Raw genomic sequence first — 17,126 nt, 5'->3', positions numbered from 1 at the left:
TCCTCAAAAAAAAAACTACTTATTTAATTTTTAAAATTGTATTTAGTTTTGGAAAAATTCGTTTAGATATGTTATCAAAAAATAAATTTAATTTCTATTATAACAATTATATGTCTATTCAAGAATATAATTTAACAAAAATAGTTTATATATAATGATGGCTCATTGTAAAAAATATATATATTAAAAGCTTTAATTAACTCTTATATGGTATTTTTATTGTTTTAGTGAACGCTGATGTTGTAAGGAATTTACACGCCGAAATATTGCCATCGAATAAAACTCTGCCCGAAGTGAACGTAACGTGGCAGCCACCGGAAGACCCGAACGGCTTCGTTGTAGCGTATAATGTGCACCATTCTCGCGTCGAAGATGGCAACCAGGTATGGGAAGTATTAAATATCTTAAGTAAATATTAAAATGTTTTCCTAATGCTGCGGTTCGTCAAAGTCTTCTGGGCTTTAACGTCGGTAGCTTCCTTAGAATCCGGGAAAATATCTGAAAGAAAGCTAGACATTTATTGAAAATCTTAAATGTCTGGAATTTCGAAAACTATAATACTTTGGAGTTTTAGGCATAATGTAAACTAACTTTTTGATTACTCCGATAGTTTGGGGGCCATCCATAAATTACGTCACACGTTAAGGAGGGTTAGGGAGGGCGTCGATGAAATGTTCCTTTGTGTGACAAGAAGTAGGGAGGGGTGAAAATTTTGACACATCACATTTCAAAATATATCTTATTGTTAGTATTAAAACATAATCTAATATATAGAATTCTCGTGTCGCGGTGTTTGTAGTTAAACTCCTCCGAAACGGCTTGACCGATTCTCATGAAATTTTGTGTGCATATTGGGTAGGTCTGAGAATCGAACCCCTAAATGTTAAGGGTAGTCAAACCCTATTTTTTTAACCTTTAGATTAATTATTTATTCTTTATTTTATTATGATTTGGCGTTGAAAAATACAGACAACCCTAAATTTTCAGCCTTCTACCACCAACCCCTATTTTTAAATAGCGTTTAGCGGCAAGACAACGTTTGCCGAGTTAGCTAGTATAATAATAAATTAATGTTTGAATTAAATACCCGCTAAAGACGAACTTAAAAAGTTTAAATTGTTTTGTATACTAGTTTATAAATTATCATATTTCATTTACCGAAAAATCTAAAAAACTGTTGAGAATGATATTTCAATTTATTAGTTTCTAGGTGGAAAATCGCTAAATATGTGACGTCACACTAAGTAGCTAAATGTGATCAATTGTAACAAGGACGGGGGAAGGCTCAAAAATTATAACCTTCCTGTGACATAATTTAAGGAAAGGCCCCTTGTAAATTTATTCAACTGTCATAAGAATAAGAATATACATACAATTATTTTTATTCTCGCTCAGGGCTCGCAGGAGATGGGTCTGGCAAGTTGTATCACCGCGGAAGACTACGAACAGTACGGCCGCAGCTTTCTTGTCCGCAACCTGGCGCCCGGGAACTACTCGCTGCGGGTCACGCCGCTCTCGCTCAGCGGCGCCGGGAACGTCTCCACCGACATCTACGTCTTTATACCCGTAAGCATAATGTGTACTACTACTATCTAGCTCCGGCAGGGTCGGGGATAGTGTTTGGCAATGCGCTTGCGATGCTAGTGGTGCTGCAAGCGTCTATAAGCTACGGTAACCGCTTACTATCGGGTGAACCGTAAGCTTGTCTGCGGTAGTGGTATAAAAAAAAAGCTGTGCATCGCGGTTTCAACAATGTTCAAGAATGGTGGAATAAACAAATAGCCTTGTGTTATTCTTTATTTTCAGCTGTCTACCGACTGAGTATCATTACATTCAGTACAGTAGTAAGAAAGTTCAAAAGTAAGAAACATCAACCCATCTTCACAAACTTCCGTATTTCTAATATTAATAGGTACACCGAGACGGGCCGAATTTGTAACCATCCGATGCCGAATATCACTTTCTATGCACCATGACATTTTGGCTTCATAGATCTTAAGATATTACTTTGAAAAGGTTCATGTGAATGCCTTTTTAACGAAGTTCAAAGAGAAGAAAAAAAGGCGGATTTTCTTACTCCATTATTTTTTACTGGGTGCAGCGATTTTGATGATTCTCTTTGTAATATAAAAGCTGGTACTTTTCATGTAGTATGTCATTTAAACTTAAGCGAAATTTTGACAAGTAGTCTATGAGTGATCCGTAATAATTGAGTCTTTGATTATATTTTCATGGCTACAGGAGCGGACGGCGGAGCTGACGTACGAGTGGGTGTGGGGCGTGGTGGGCGGCTGCCTGGCGCTGCTGGCGCTGGCGGCGGCCGGCGCGTGGGCGGCGCGGCGCGCGCTGCTGCCGCCCTCCGACGCGCCCAAGCTGTTCGCCAGCGTCAACCCCGAGTACGTGTCCACGGTCTACGTGCCCGACGAGTGGGAGGTGCCGCGCAGCAGCATCGAGTTCATCCGCGAGCTCGGCCAGGGCTCCTTCGGCATGGTACGTCTCTGGTTCTCGACCGCCGCGACTTGCTTGCTTATATTGTACTGTGATTTTAACGAGTGGGGTGTCATTGGATTAATACTGTGAAGGGCAATCGGGCTTTTTCTTTGTTATTTGCAGTGTCTGACTATCCCGTTGGCTGGGTTAGGGATTGTGGGTTCGATTCCCACCTCAGTCTGGATGTAATATTTGTATTAATATTTGTATTTATTTATTTTATTCATTATTACATTATTTCTGTGTATATTTATCACAAATAAAATATTTATCTAAAACAGTCGGCTGTTACTTATAACACAAGTTTTAAGTTGCTTACCGTAGGAACATAAGACCGTGGGTGTATGTTGTAAAATATTTATATATATATTTTTTATTTTTTCTATTTTTACTTCAACTTATTTTCGATTCAATACTTTTACAGGTATACGAGGGCATAGCGAAAAATATAGAAAAAGGTAAACCGGAAACTCGGTGCGCTGTGAAAACTGTCAATGAGCACGCGACTGACAGGTGAGACTTTAGAGAGTGGTTTTATGTTTATCATAAACTTAAAAAAAAGTTTCTGTGCACTTATGTATGCACGCAAGAAGTTATACTTCATTGGCTAGCCATCACGTTGCAAACTTGTTCTTCGTGGAATAGCTAACTTTAGAGTGTCGGTTTTTTGTGACGGCGTGCGCGCGCATTCATTGGCTAGCTAACTTTAGGTTGCAAACTTTTACTTTGTTGACTAGCTAACTTCAGGGTGTCGGTTTTTGTGACGGCGTGCGTGCGAATCCTAAAAATCGACCCTCATCATTTTTCTCTAACGTGCCAAACGATCGACGACGATGACAGTTTCACCATATTCAACGTACATTCTTATTTAAAAAAAAAAACATACATTGTATCACCATATCTACAAGCTTGAGGTTTGCCTTCACGCAAGAAGTTTCACTAAGGAATCCACAATCCCGTCGAGCAGGGAGCGCATCGAGTTCCTGAACGAGGCGTCGGTGATGAAGGCCTTCGACACGTTCCACGTGGTGCGGCTGCTGGGCGTGGTGTCGCGCGGCCAGCCCACGCTCGTGGTCATGGAGCTCATGGAGCACGGCGACCTCAAGACCTACCTGCGCTCGCACCGCCCCGACGCCGAGGCCTCGCTGCCCAAGAAGGGCGCCTGCGTGCCGCCCACGCTGCAGAACATCCTGCAGGTCTCTGCGAATCGATTCTGCTTTCTTACTTGGCTTTCTCGGCCGCGTTGCCGACCTTTACTAAATTTACTAATAAAAAACGAGAGTTTACTTTTTTGTCAAAATTATTACTTTATCAGAGTGAAACGTTCACTCGCAAACAACTGAACAACTTTGTTTACAATATTAATTACGAAATTCCAGATGGCGATCGAAATAGCGGACGGTATGGCCTACTTGTCGGCGAAAAAATTCGTGCATCGCGATCTCGCGGCACGAAATTGTATGGTGGCCGGTGACCTCACCGTGAAGGTGGGCGACTTCGGCATGACCAGAGATATTTATGAGACTGATTATTATAGGAAAGGCACCAAGGGCCTACTGCCCGTCCGGTGGATGAGCCCCGAGAGCTTAAAGGATGGGGTGAGTTGCAAACGCATTTAATATTTACTTATCTTACACGATATATCGATTGATCGATTGTTAATCTGGCTAAATATTGTGCAGGTATTTTCGAGTAACAGCGACATATGGAGTTACGGCGTCGTGTTATGGGAAATGGCAACGCTCGCTATGCAGCCATATCAGGTACTTTTTTCATAAATTATCTTAGTTAATGTAGATTGTTTTTCAAAACATGCTCTATTCTTAATTTTTTTGTTTCCTTCAAAACCCGCATTCCATTCTTTTCCTGCTCAGAACAGGTGTTTGTAATTGTATAAATATTTATGACTTCCGAGTTTTTGATCTTGTAGATTTTTCTAACGTACCTCCAGAGGACGTAAAGCCTACGGTTCCGTTGATTATCGTAGACGTCTGATAGACATAATTATCGCTGATAGAAAAAACACCTATCCGCAGTGGAGTAGAGTTATAGATTAAGCTCAAAGCCTTCACCGATATTAAGAGAAAGTATAAATGCTCACTCTACTGTATCACTAACTGTTCCACGTTTAAGTATATGGGTCAATCAACTATTCTTTGTAAAAACATTGTCCCTACACTTAATATATATATGTATGACTAACAAAACTAATCATTTACCAAATTTCATATCATAAACAGTTATAGTTATTAGTTATAAACAGTTATAGAATACCCAACATTGATTAAATGGCATTTCATTATCATGATTCATTTATTTTTAATTATTTTAATGGTAACTTATAAAAATATTGTATGAAAACGCATTAATTTCCATTTTTTAACACAATCTCTAATACTTTCCAAACCCATTTACATGTTTTCCAGTTTTTTATTGTTTAATTTTACTTTTTTTTAAAAATAACAAACTGTGTCCCCAAATTGTTTTCAAAACTTCTGTCCACTAAGTTACGGCCTTTGAAAGTTCTAAAATAAAAACAAAGATGGCCATAGTAATCCTAAACCTATCAATGAACATCACCAGATAATTAGTAAATATTCTAATAAAGTGGAAAAAAAATGTAAAAGAAATTTGCTTCGTTTTTTACTTACTGTTTTTTAAAATTCTTACAAATTGTACAAAGAATAGTTGATCGACCCGACCCACATATGACAATTTGTTGTAATATTTTAATTTTATTATTTGCATTTTATTCAAATAAAATATACCATTACCTTCACCTTCTTCCCTAAAGGGAAAGGGAAGGATGAAAGAAATAAAAAGTTTCCGGAATGAAAGTACGGGAGGAATACCTGCGAGAACTAGTATGAAAGAATGGGAGTGACAAATTGTCTCTTTACTACCCACGTTTGAGGAAAGTATAAAAAAAGAGTGTTAGACACTGGTCGATGCTAACCGCTGCGGTCGCGGCCGCCAGGGGCTGTCCAACGAGCAGGTGGTGCGCTACGTGGTGGAGGGCGGCGTGATGGAGCGGCCGGAGCACTGCCCCGACCGCCTGTACGAGCTCATGCGCGCCTGCTGGGCGCACCGGCCCGCCGCGCGCCCGTCCTTCCTGCAGCTCGTGGCCGACCTGGCGCCCTCCTCGCAGCCCTACTTCCGCCACCGCTCCTTCTTCCACACGCCGCTGGGCCAGGAGATGTACGCGCTGCAGCGCACGGCGGCCGGTGAGACCCTCGCTCCTCCGCTACGAATTATTTGAGCTATTTTGATTATTTACAGAATAACTGTGCCGGTATGCTGGACTATATTCCCGATTACGCATTTCGACTTTCCTCTCTTCTCCCAGGGAAACTGCGTTGAATTTTGATATAAAAAACCGGTGTCCTATCTCAAAATACATTCCAATAACGTCACAATATTAATACGCGTCTAAAGTACAGACGAATAGACAAGCAAAAAAGAAACAAATTATGGCTGCAATACCAACTAAAAATTTCTATATAAATACTAAATCTTTCAAAATTTTTATTATCTCCAATAGACAGAATTGTACCAAGTTAAGTTTTCTTATAGATTAAAAAAAAACCAATGCAGCAAATGTTTTGGACAGACGGAGAGTAAATTTATTTTATACGAGTCAATTCTACCAATTTATAATATATTATCATCGATTACTCATCTCCCTCTTCAAGTAACTCCAATTTTTATCAATTCAAATATTTATTAGCTAACTAAAATTTTCTTATCCGACAAATACATATTTTCATATCGCATCTGACCGAATGTCAAAAAGATAGCGGCAGGGATCAAATATTCTGTTAATCATTATCGACCTTCATTTTGTTTAATGTATGGTGTAACTTAGTGTACAGAGTGATTTATACCAAGTATTAAATGATAAAAAGACAATATACGTTCACGTATTGTAATAAACGCTTACTCAGTAAATGATAACAGCAGAGTAAACTTAGTAGTAATTTGTAATATGATGTACTACTGTAGTAACATTTGGTTCTCGTTTGTCCGCACATGCCGTACAGACTTGTGCGCCGAGCAGGCGGCACTCTGTTAACTGTAAGTAACGGTATGCATGCTGTAACGTTGCAACTGTCGATGTGTTATCATTTTCTGACTGACGAGTATGCATCGTAGTTCTAGCTCCTTTGCATATTCAAAGTTTTAAAGTATCTCTGCGTTACCGCTTATAGTAGTGAAAGTTAGAAGCTGATTGAACATCGTTCTATAGTTATGAGTTAAATATGTAGTATATATTAGTTGCAAATATATTTTGTTTTTAATTAGCACAGCTTTTATATTTATTCTAGTTGTTATTGTGTAAAATTTGGTACGTTTTTGTAATCGTACAGAGAGTTTTTGTGTATCGCGATGTAAAGTGCACGAAGTCGAAACGCAGGAAATGTGTGCGAGTATTTGATCCCTGTCGCTGCCGGTTCCAACACGCGCTTTGAACGCGTTGCGATAGTTGCTAAAGGTGTTTTCTTGAATTGCACATCGTGTCCTATACAAAATCACCAATATTGGGACAATCATATGAGTGTAGTTGTTGCGCTTTCTCACGATTTCAGTATATCGTTGGCGAAACGTACGTGGTAGCGCTTTTCCTCCCTTAAGTATAGTTCGCGTCATGTAAAAAAAAAAAACGCTGGCCTTGAAGCTGCGCAGAAGTGATTTATCGGTCTATTTCGTGGTATGGGGTAGGGGGCGGGAGTGTTTATCACGTGTCGCATGCTTGCCGGTGTGCTATTGGTTGGATAGTTCGACGTCGACTCAAAATACTATCGCGCACAAAAGTTTTAAATTACGAAATAGTTTTACATAGAGAAGTGAGAAAAATTATTTACAATATATAATTCGCGTCATGTAAAAAGACGCTGGCTGTCAAAATGCGCAAAGGCCTTTTAAAGTGTTGCCAACTCTTGAAAAAACTTTTTCGTACTGTCCATTTTTTGGAACAGTCTTATTTGGTAAACAAACCCCTGTTAATCGTAATTCACGTTTTTTCCGCATTTATCACTCACTTTCACAACACATTAGCATACGGACACTTGTAAAACTCCATTTACTATTTATTTCACTTAAAAAAACAATATGAATTTATCATTTTAAACACATAAAAATTATTAAGATACGAATATCAAGAGTACAGATAATTAATATTTTTGAATACGACCTTTCAATAACTAAAAAATTTGTTATTGCTTTTGTTTAAAAAAAAATTGTAATTTTGTAAAGTGATAATTACTATACTTATTTAGTCCGAATAATTCGTACTGGTATTTCTAGTATTTTTTAATGTACCTACCAATAACCATTATACAAAGCCGCAAGTGAAAGCCTAATTAAAAAATAAGTACAGTAGTACTTTTGTGCGCAAATATACCCATGCGCAAACGCACCCCCTCCAGTTTCTTTCAGCGTTCTTTTTACATGACGCGAACTATACCTAATTTACGGAGTTTGCATTTCAATACAAACATTGTTTAGGCACGTCAAACACGCTCTCTACGTGCGTGGGGTTACAAAGCACGTTCCAACATACGCATACACGGAAACGATTTGTCCGACACTACATTTATGAATTTATTGTGAAATATCAGAATAACTATTTGGCTTAAATTCAGTTATTAAAATAGATTCTGAAATCCCAACCGCTCTGGTGTAGTGGTGCGAGTAGTCGCCTAAAACACCGACGGTTTGGGGGTTCGATTTCCGCTCGGGATAGATGTTTGTATTTGTACAAATATTTCTTTCCGTTTGGATGTCTGTTGATCTCCTCACCGTGCCTCGGAGAGCACGTTAAGCCATCGGTCCCGGTTATTATCATAAATACCTGATAGCGATCGTTACTCATAGGAGGAACAAATCCGCTATCCCGCAGTGGAGCAGCGTGGTGGATTAAGTTCCAATCCTTCTCCAACATTGAGAGAGAAGCCTATGTCCAGCAGTGGGACGTTACAGGCTGAAAACGACTGCCGAATACGATTCTCAAATTCATCCAAAACTTTCATAAACGGCCCAAAAGTCGACGAAAATATCCAGCACCGATAAACCCGTCGTAACGGTTAACATAGAAACGACACGTCGTCCTCGACACATCGAGGAAGACGTCACATTTGTAAAAATAAAAAAACGATCTTTCGGTCGCAGAGGAGGAGACGGACGCGGCCGCGGTGAACGTGGGCGCGGTGGCGTCGGGCTCGGGCTCCAACCTGTTCGGCGTGTCGGGGCGCCTGGCGTCGTGGGTGCGCGAGCTGTCGTCGCTGCGCTCGCGCGGCTCCGACGACGCGGCGGCCGAGCCGCTGGCGCCGCCCGAGCTGCCCGAGCCGCCCGAGCCGCGCGGCCTGGCGCTCAAGCCGCGCGCCGGGCCCAACGGCGCGCTGCGCGACGCGCCCGCCTGCTAGGCCGCCCGCCCGCTCGTGCGGCCGCCCGCCCGCCCGTGCGGCCGCCCGCCCGCCCGTTCGGCCGCCCGCCCGCCCGTGCGGCCGCCCGCCCGCCCGTGCGGCCGCCCGCCCGCCCGTCCGGCCGCCCGCCGACCGATATCTACCTCAGGCCGAGGCGCGCGCGCCCGGCTCTTCGAATCCTAGTTGTAAGCGTAGCTAGCGAATCGCCCGTCGGCCTCGCGCCCGCGGCGTCGCCGACGGCACTCCTATATAGTTTACCTCAGTGACGTAGTCGTATCGAGTCATTTGTGACGCAGCCTACTATTGTTAAGTTTACCGTGTAAGCTGTAAAGTGTGTATAGATACCTAGCGATAATTTAGATAAGGTCTTGTACAAACTATTTTATTTAGTTTCTTTGACCGGCGAGAGCTCCCGTTTCGAGTGGACGAATAGTCGAGCGAGTGTCAAATTTGTAGATTTATTAAGTTTTTGTTATTGTTGCGAGTACTTTTTTTGAAAGTGCGCTACTTAACATGGTACAGATTTGCCACTTGTGAGGTCCGGTACACTGCAATAAATTCGTTACGCGTCTTTTGTTAATACTCATAGTTCGATCGACGTATCATTCGTTTGTCATTTGTATACTATAATGAGGAAATAATTTCATAAATCGGATTTAACCACCAAAGACTTGTAACAAATCAAAATACTAAATTAAGATTTTATTATTATATTGTATTTAGACACGTATTTTTTGTACGATATCAATAATGCATGCTCAAGTGTGCAGACTTGTGTAATTTTTCAAATGTAAGACAAAACTGCAATCGATGTGTTCCGTATCAATTACAATGCAATAGATAATCTGCCGTTGTTGTTAAATAATCGTTATACATATATAATAAACCTACAATAATCGTCTAGTGTGAATTACCTATACTCTGTAGCCAAAGTCTAGCTAATTTGCAATGTTTATACATATTATAATACCTAACCAATAATCTCGCATTAATAATAAAGCTACGATTAGTCATAGTTAATAATAATTTTATATCACATGTAAGCAATTAATCCATACTGGCCTATAAACCAATATTGAGTGGACAAGCACCGCAAAAATGACGTTGTTAACAATAAAAGTAAATAAGGACTCCTAGATACAAAAACTTGTATTTAAAATTTGAATATAACTTTTAGATAACTTGAAGATTTTAATAGCAAACTATAATAAGTAAATTATACGCTAGACGCATTATATGTTACAGTGTAAAATTAATATAATAGTTGTAAAACAAACCATAGTTAGAATCCAATATACAACAATCCTGGACATTGGACCACACTGTCTAACTTTGGGGGTCCAATGTGTCTATAATAACTTAAAGATAACGTGGTTTAAGGGTATAAACGAGTGCCTTCAGAAATCCAGCCTTCTATGGAATGCAGGATTGTTGATTGAATGAGAAATATTACGTGAAAAATACACGAATACCGACGTGTTTGTTTGCAACTGGCAATAACTATTCATAATTGTTTCATCCGAGGCAGCTAGACTTTAAGACGGTATCAATAGCTGTGACAATTAATTTTGTAACGACAATGTTGTTAGTCTGTGTTATAACTTGTTTTGCGGAGATAAAGAGCATCGCCTGACATTTGGAATAGAACTGTATTCAACTAATCAAATTGCGTAAAATGTTGTATAGGAGTGTTAAATAGGTAAATGATATGCACATATTTATATTTTTTGTTGTTTGTTATTTATTAAGGGCTAAAGGCACGTCGTATGCATTATTTTTAACAGTGTATCTACCTATAATCGGAAATACAATTTTCAGTCTAAATATCGCAAAAGAAGTTGCATAGTGCCTTTCGTTAATGGCAAAAACAATCTTGTCTCTAAATTAATGAATTATTGGCATAATTAATTGAACTAGTGTGGTGAGCGAATGTATAAGTTGACGCTTAACGTATTGGCAAACGATCACCGACTGCCGGCCGAGGAGCGCCAGCGCGGAGTCTCGCACAACGTTGCCTCACACAGCGTTCGCTGCGGCTCGCTGCTTTGTCTTTATACACTTTTTATTTTCATCAGTATTTTATATTATTGTGATTTTCACCAATGTGGCACTTTACCTCATTTTAGTAATTATATTATTTGTAAATTGTTGACTGATAAAATAATTTCCAATCGATGTGTTCCTCGTGTGATTTGTGTGCGTGTTTATTATGTAATATAGTGTCGGGGTAGCGTTGTGCTATATGCTCAATTTAGATACAAATTCACCAAACGATTGATATAGTGTATAATTTTTATATTTAATTTAATGAAAACCGAGTACCTATTAATAATAATTTTAATATTTATATTAATAAAAATTACAAGAATAGCAAAAATAGTTTCGAGTAAACACTTGTTTAAATATATTTTATACCAAGTTAATAAAAACAAGGTCTATAACGTTCTTAAAATAAAATTGATTTTTTTAATTGAAGAGACTTATTTTTTCATGTTTTTACCTTCTTCCGCAACAATAAAGTCTTTACATTCTTGTTAATTTTTATAGGACTTGCTTGATAACGATAGGCTTTATTTAGTAATGAAACATATTGTCCAAATTTTTGAAAAAAAAAAACTTTATTATTTTATTGACTCTGAATCGATTACTGGAGTTTAGAATACATTTATGGTCTATGTTTTCTTGTATAAAAGTTTAATTCTTTTGTTTTTGTTGCCTTAATTTTCTTATATCGAGTTGAAGTGGCTTGTCAATTTTTTTCCGTATAGCGCAAAGACAAGGTTTATCTTTTGCATATCGTAATAACAGGCAATACATTTTAAAACTTCCCTTTCCTCCATTGTTTTTGATATTTTCCAATATTTGTATGTAATATTCCGGTAGCTGGTGCTCTAGGGCACCAAGTATTATCACTTCCTTGTAAGTCCAAGATGGCCAACGCTCAATCGGTACTTCATCATTATCTCCAATAGGTAAAGGGTTTACTTTTTGAATATATATCCGGCAGTTAAAACTACCTAAATAAGGCGTTAATATGTTTACATACGTTGGGTAGTAAATTTTTCGCTCTACACCCTCTTGTCTGAAATTCGTCAAATCTTAAATTTTAAGACAGTCTCCTTTCTATACATTGTTACTAATAGAATTTTTATATCGCTAGTCTCAGGAACTATTGAAGCAACTTTTATTAGAAAACACTTTATTGACCTATAAATTTATAAGCTAATTTTACACTTGGTACTAAAGACAGCTTATACAAAAATTCTCATGGTGCTTTCCGAGTACCTTCTTATCTAAAGACTAGAATGATAACCATTAATCATGAGCTTAACGCATTGAAACAAATCAGCAAAAGTTTCAGTATTTTTAACTTCTTACCTGATAGCGAATCAAGTATAGGTCTAACTTACTCATTAAGTGCTTCAATATTATTTTCATGCATGCGCCAGATAACTCCCCATATATGAGCATTTGCTGTGGGCACAACAGTTGCAGTAGGTCCTTCCCAAAATTTTGAGTATCTTATAAAATCCAAACGACAATTCTATATGAAAATATTTCGCTTATCAATTTTAGTTTTTATAAATTTGTATCAATGGTCTTTTAGTTTTTTTTTTTTTTCATTATAAATTTAGACTTACGTCTAAACGTCCTATAGAAAAGAAATTTGCTTTTATATCATTCATATTAATTCTGAGCGAGAACATATTGCTACCATAAGCAAAATATAAAAAAGTATTGGACATATTTAATTTCGTTTTTAACTTTTAAAAGAATAAAAATTTTAGTTACACCAAGTCGTTAGTGTCATCTAGGTAAATAAAAGGAATAATGACATTCAAATGGCCAGTCAACTTTATAGTAAAATAAATTCACAAATAAAATAAAATTAAATCATTCATTATTTACATTTTTTTTTCTTCAAAAATAAAGTTCCCAAAATATATTAAGTTACATATTTAATTTTTCAATCATTTTAGGAGAAGCTTTTTGTCCATTGTGTGGAATTTTTTTTAACTCTATTACATAATCTTTAGGCAAGTTACATTCTATTGCTCCATTAACAATGCAGTCTAAGTAAGTACTTGAAGGTCTTCTTTCAGGTGGCAGCTCTTCATGAGAAGCTCTTAGAGGCGGATTTATTGTTTGTTGGTAAGTACGACACTGTAATTTTTCACCATTAGGAGTGATGACATCAACAGTTTTCGCAAAATACCAATTAGTGTCAACACCTTCTTGTCTGTAAATGTTTTTAAGTTTTATAATGACTACCTATTCACTACATATTAACTAGAATTAAATAAATTTAATACTTCACTTGTCTAATGCAGGCATATCCTTAACATGTAATTTCCAAACTGCACCCCAAACATATGAGTTATCCGTTGGTATTATTGTTGCCGACGTACCTCTCCAATGATCAGAATATTTCATGAAATCTAATTGGTGACCCTGTAAACACGGTCTTACATACTAATTTATATTTTGTTAATACACAAAATATTCTTTTGTTTACATCTTAATAAATGTGAAACATTTACATCAAGTTTGCCGATTCCTACAAATTCCGCAGTAGGGTTGTTAATACGTATTCTTTTCTTCAATAAATTACTTCCATAAGCAAAATATAAAAAGGTATCTTCTAATGGGGCCGCCATTGTAAATAGGTCTAGAAATCAACAAATGGTCAATTTATGTAACAAAAACGTATTTGTCATTGATATCTCGTTATCACCTATATTTTGTAATGATTAATTGATTATACTCAATACCGGTGTGACCAGATTTTATTTAACGAATCTACTGCTTGTGGAGGTTAAAACTACTAAATTCTACCAAAAGAGAAAATACTAAAAATCTATTACTGCATTTCTTCGCTGTTGTGTTACAACGAAGAAGCATAATAATGTTCTCTGATTATAAAGATAAAACAATAATATGAACAAAGAAATCACCATAAATTGGATAAATCAATGTTTATTATTTAAAATAAAATCTACAGAAATATAGGTATTTTTAAATTGTGATCGAGTTATGGTTATTTGATTTCATTTAATTTAATTTACTTTTTATTGTATACACAAAAAGAGGTTTACAATTTACAAAACGATTGACAAAAAGAAATGTATAACAGGTGGTCTTATCGCTAAACTGCGATCTGTTCCAGACAATCAGCTTGGAGGAGATAATGTGAAAAAAGTGTACAGAATTAAAATGAAAGAAAACATGAAGAAAACCAAATATATACACATACATATAAAAAACATATTAACTATACAAAAAATTACAGTCCGTATTACATAATAATATGTACATATACTACGCATATAAATACATTTCAACATATACATATATACATACATATATACATACATACATACACACACATATATACATAATATTATACATAACTAAGTATTATTAAGCAATGGTCGTAGAACAAATAAGAATATATAAATATATATAAATATCAGTAACTAATGACGAACTGGACGACAGTAATTTCAAAGTCTTAAGTAGTGTTTCTTAACCATCTTTTTAAAAGATTTCAGGCATGTTGCACGTCTAATGTGTAATGGTAAAGTATTCCATAACCGTGCAGCCTCAATGCTAAAAGACTTGCTGTAGAAGGCAGTAGAGTGATTACAGATTTTCAAAGTTAGATTTTCACTAGAACCAAGTGATCTGTTGTGTAAGTCACAAGAGAAATTCAAAGCGTTCTTTCAAATAAGATGGAAGGAAGGGATTAAATAATACAGAATATAGGAGAGATAGTACACGAGTACTCCTGCGCAAAAGTATATAAGAAGCCACTCGAGCTTCGCACGGAACTTAGAGAGGCGGTTATACTTGCGAAGACCAAATATGAACCGTTCTTCTTCTTTATGTTGAGTTACATTGTCATAAAGCTGTTTGAGTCCATTAATGTCCTTCACCACCCATTCTACTTTTTATTGAAATTTTGTTTTTCACTCGGAATGGATAACTGTGGGAAGCCCCTACATTCCAAGGACAATAATATTTAATCCTTAGTACCTCTGAAATACAGCTTAAATTGGCTTGTTTAATAAGAGGCTCATATAAAATGCCTCTGGGAAGTAGCACTTATGTACAGTTAAATTTAGGTACAAACAGTGTTACAAACCTCAAAACTCGTATAATTTAAGTTTCATGTGCTAAAATAGAGTAAATCGGGAAATTATACCCTAAAATCGTTTCATCGGTATTTATTCACCAAAATCGCAAGTTTCCAGCGATAAATCAATAACTTGGCAATCACTGGCTCACAGCATGTTTACGAAAAGAATAAAAATTAAAGATATACCTGTCTAATCAAGTTTTTCAATAATATTGTGGGATTCCCCCAACAGCTTTCCCGAACAATTAATATTAGAAAGACATAGTTACAATCCATTCGATGAAAAGGGGAATAGCCCGCTTTGCCATATGAAGGAAAAAAAGTACCAGAATAGTTGGAAAGCGTGAAATCTACCAAAATATACCAAATAATTTTACCTACTAGATACTGTTACGGGTACCTCGAAATCTACCAAAAAAGTAGAAATCTACTAAATTTGTTCACGTTGCTCAATACATTCGTTTCATTTCTTTTGGACAGTTCAGGAAAATTTGAAATTATTATTGACTCCCTCCCCTCACACAATATCAGTTCGATTTGAAATAAAAATCGATTTTATTTAAGAATTTTCAATCGATTAAATGAAATATTTTTCGTTTAAAAATATTCCTATTATATTTTATATTATATATATTTTATATTTATATTATTTCTATTGTATTTTTAACGGTATTCCAAGCCCTATTTTTAATTACTTATTTTGTGGCGAAGTCGAGAAATCCCTTTTCTTTAAATGATATTTTGTAGCGACGGGCAACGTCTTTACTTGCATAATCAGCGAGAATGACTTCTATTACATACAGACAGCTATCCTTTAATTGATACCATTTTTTGTGTAAATATTAAAAAAAAAAAAAATATTAATTTGGACCATTATTCTGAGTATCAGACAACAAGAATTTTTTATCGCAAAATAATATAGAAATAGCTCTGGAGGTTTTGTATACCTCTCCGGTGAGTGAAAAATCACTCATAATCATCTAAAATCGTATTCTGTGGTTAATAACTATTTCTATTGCACTTAATCTAGCCACACAAATATCGTTGTTGACTTTGGAACCACGTAAAAAGGCAACGAGCCAAAAATAAACCTACCAAAAAAATTGAGAAATTTCGAAATTTTCTGACAAGAAACTCAGAATAGTGTTATGAGTATACTGGCGAAGTTAAAAGATAGCTGTCCCTTACATTCTGTATATATATATATTAAGTTGAATATAGATTATTTCATGTACGGGGAAGTCCCTTCAAGGTACGGGGGGGATGTACGCGATTCTTTGAAAAAGTTTGACAATTCGAAGAAAATTTTATTGATGGATCGTCAGTTGTCCATTTTACATCGTCTCGTATCTTAATTATGTTACGCTTTCCAAACTGTGATTTTTTAACCGACTTCCAAAAAGGGAGGAGGTTCTCAATTCGACTGTATTTTTTTTAATGTATGTTACATCAGAACTTTTGACCGTGTGGACCGATTTCGACAAATCTTTTTTTAATCGAAAGGTGGTGTGTGTCAATTGGCCCCATTTAAATTTATTTGAGATCTAACAACTACTTTTCGAGTTATATCTAATAATGCGTTTTTACTTGACGCTTTTTTCGTCGACCTACGCTGTATTATGCCGCATAACTTTCTACTGGATGTACCGATTTTGATAATTCTTTTTTTGTTGGAAAGAAGATATCCCAAGTTTAGTACCATGATAAGGAAACCAGGATCTGATGATGGGATCTCAGAGAAATCGAGGGAAACTCTCGAAAATCCGCAATAACTTTTTACTGGTTGTACCGATTTTGATAATTCTTTTTTTGTTGGAAAGAAGATATCCCTAGTTTAGTACCATGATAAGGAAACCAGAATCTAATGATCGGATCCCAGAGAAATCGAGGGAACTTCTTGAAAATCCGCAATAACTTTTTACTGGATATACTGATTTTAATAATTTTTAATTTAATCGAAAGCTGATGTTTGTCTTTGATAACGCGTAGTTACTTGGATATTTTTTCGTCCATCTACGTTGTATTACTCGTCGATGTAATTGAAGTCGGTTTTTTTTCGTTTGCGAGCAAACACA

The 17,126-nt window shown here is 36.6% G+C and overlaps 3 protein-coding genes and 1 long non-coding RNA gene across 5 annotated transcripts in view; 1 reads left to right on the top strand and 3 right to left on the bottom strand.

The window, feature by feature from the left end:
• LOC123657389 (insulin receptor-like) overlaps positions 1 to 8,912 on the top strand; it is a 91,250-nt gene extending 82,338 nt beyond the window's left edge. Inside the window, exons 17-25 of the mRNA XM_045592944.1 lie at positions 248 to 383; positions 1,396 to 1,566; positions 2,242 to 2,490; positions 2,915 to 3,001; positions 3,543 to 3,686; positions 3,870 to 4,088; positions 4,173 to 4,253; positions 5,468 to 5,714; positions 8,659 to 8,912. Coding sequence (XP_045448900.1) covers positions 248 to 383; positions 1,396 to 1,566; positions 2,242 to 2,490; positions 2,915 to 3,001; positions 3,543 to 3,686; positions 3,870 to 4,088; positions 4,173 to 4,253; positions 5,468 to 5,714; positions 8,659 to 8,912 — 1,588 coding nt within the window. The remainder of the gene's footprint in view (positions 1 to 247; positions 384 to 1,395; positions 1,567 to 2,241; positions 2,491 to 2,914; positions 3,002 to 3,542; positions 3,687 to 3,869; positions 4,089 to 4,172; positions 4,254 to 5,467; positions 5,715 to 8,658) is intronic.
• On the bottom strand, positions 188 to 1,471 carry LOC123657438. Its single transcript, XR_006743715.1, has 2 exons — positions 1,374 to 1,471; positions 188 to 498 (listed from the first exon to the last, which is right to left on the bottom strand). It is a non-coding gene; the product is annotated as an uncharacterized LOC123657438 (long non-coding RNA).
• Positions 8,913 to 11,233: 2,321 nt separating the features above from the next.
• Positions 11,234 to 12,658, bottom strand: LOC123657424 (gamma-glutamylcyclotransferase-like). The gene is made up of 3 exons (XM_045592972.1): positions 12,554 to 12,658; positions 12,323 to 12,456; positions 11,234 to 11,994 (listed from the first exon to the last, which is right to left on the bottom strand). The coding sequence occupies exons 1-3, from the start codon at positions 12,656 to 12,658 to the stop codon at positions 11,607 to 11,609; spliced, it is 627 nt and encodes a 208-aa protein (XP_045448928.1). The 3' UTR covers positions 11,234 to 11,606.
• An 86-nt stretch (positions 12,659 to 12,744) lies between these two features.
• Positions 12,745 to 13,728, bottom strand: LOC123657413 (gamma-glutamylcyclotransferase-like). 2 transcript variants are annotated; one of them, XM_045592965.1, is made up of 4 exons: positions 13,648 to 13,728; positions 13,454 to 13,581; positions 13,231 to 13,364; positions 12,745 to 13,152 (listed from the first exon to the last, which is right to left on the bottom strand). In XM_045592965.1, the coding sequence occupies exons 2-4, from the start codon at positions 13,568 to 13,570 to the stop codon at positions 12,864 to 12,866; spliced, it is 540 nt and encodes a 179-aa protein (XP_045448921.1). In that variant the 5' UTR covers positions 13,571 to 13,581; positions 13,648 to 13,728; the 3' UTR covers positions 12,745 to 12,863. The 2 variants fall into 2 exon arrangements, with proteins under 2 accessions (XP_045448921.1, XP_045448917.1); XM_045592961.1 differs by having other exon boundaries at positions 13,454 to 13,718.
• Between the last annotated feature and the right edge of the window lie 3,398 nt (positions 13,729 to 17,126).

Source organism: Melitaea cinxia, chromosome 1 (assembly GCF_905220565.1).
Source record: "Melitaea cinxia chromosome 1, ilMelCinx1.1, whole genome shotgun sequence".
Taxonomy (NCBI): domain Eukaryota; kingdom Metazoa; phylum Arthropoda; class Insecta; order Lepidoptera; family Nymphalidae; genus Melitaea; species Melitaea cinxia.
The sequence above is the reverse complement of the archived record's forward strand: the minus strand, read 5'-3'. Positions and strand labels throughout refer to the sequence as shown.

Coding starts and splice junctions, on each gene's coding strand:
- LOC123657413 (XM_045592965.1), bottom strand. CDS start 13,570: ATGGCGGCCCCATTAGAAGATACCTTTTTATATTTTGCTTATGGAAGT. Junction 13,365..13,453: donor TAGGAATCGGCAAACTTGAT/GTAAATGTTTCA, acceptor CCGTGTTTACAG/GGTCACCAATTAGATTTCAT. Junction 13,153..13,230: donor GATATGCCTGCATTAGACAA/GTGAAGTATTAA, acceptor AAACATTTACAG/ACAAGAAGGTGTTGACACTA.
- LOC123657424 (XM_045592972.1), bottom strand. CDS start 12,658: ATGTCCAATACTTTTTTATATTTTGCTTATGGTAGCAATATGTTCTCG. Junction 12,457..12,553: donor TTTCTATAGGACGTTTAGAC/GTAAGTCTAAAT, acceptor ATTTTCATATAG/AATTGTCGTTTGGATTTTAT. Junction 11,995..12,322: donor AATATTGAAGCACTTAATGA/GTAAGTTAGACC, acceptor GACGAATTTCAG/ACAAGAGGGTGTAGAGCGAA.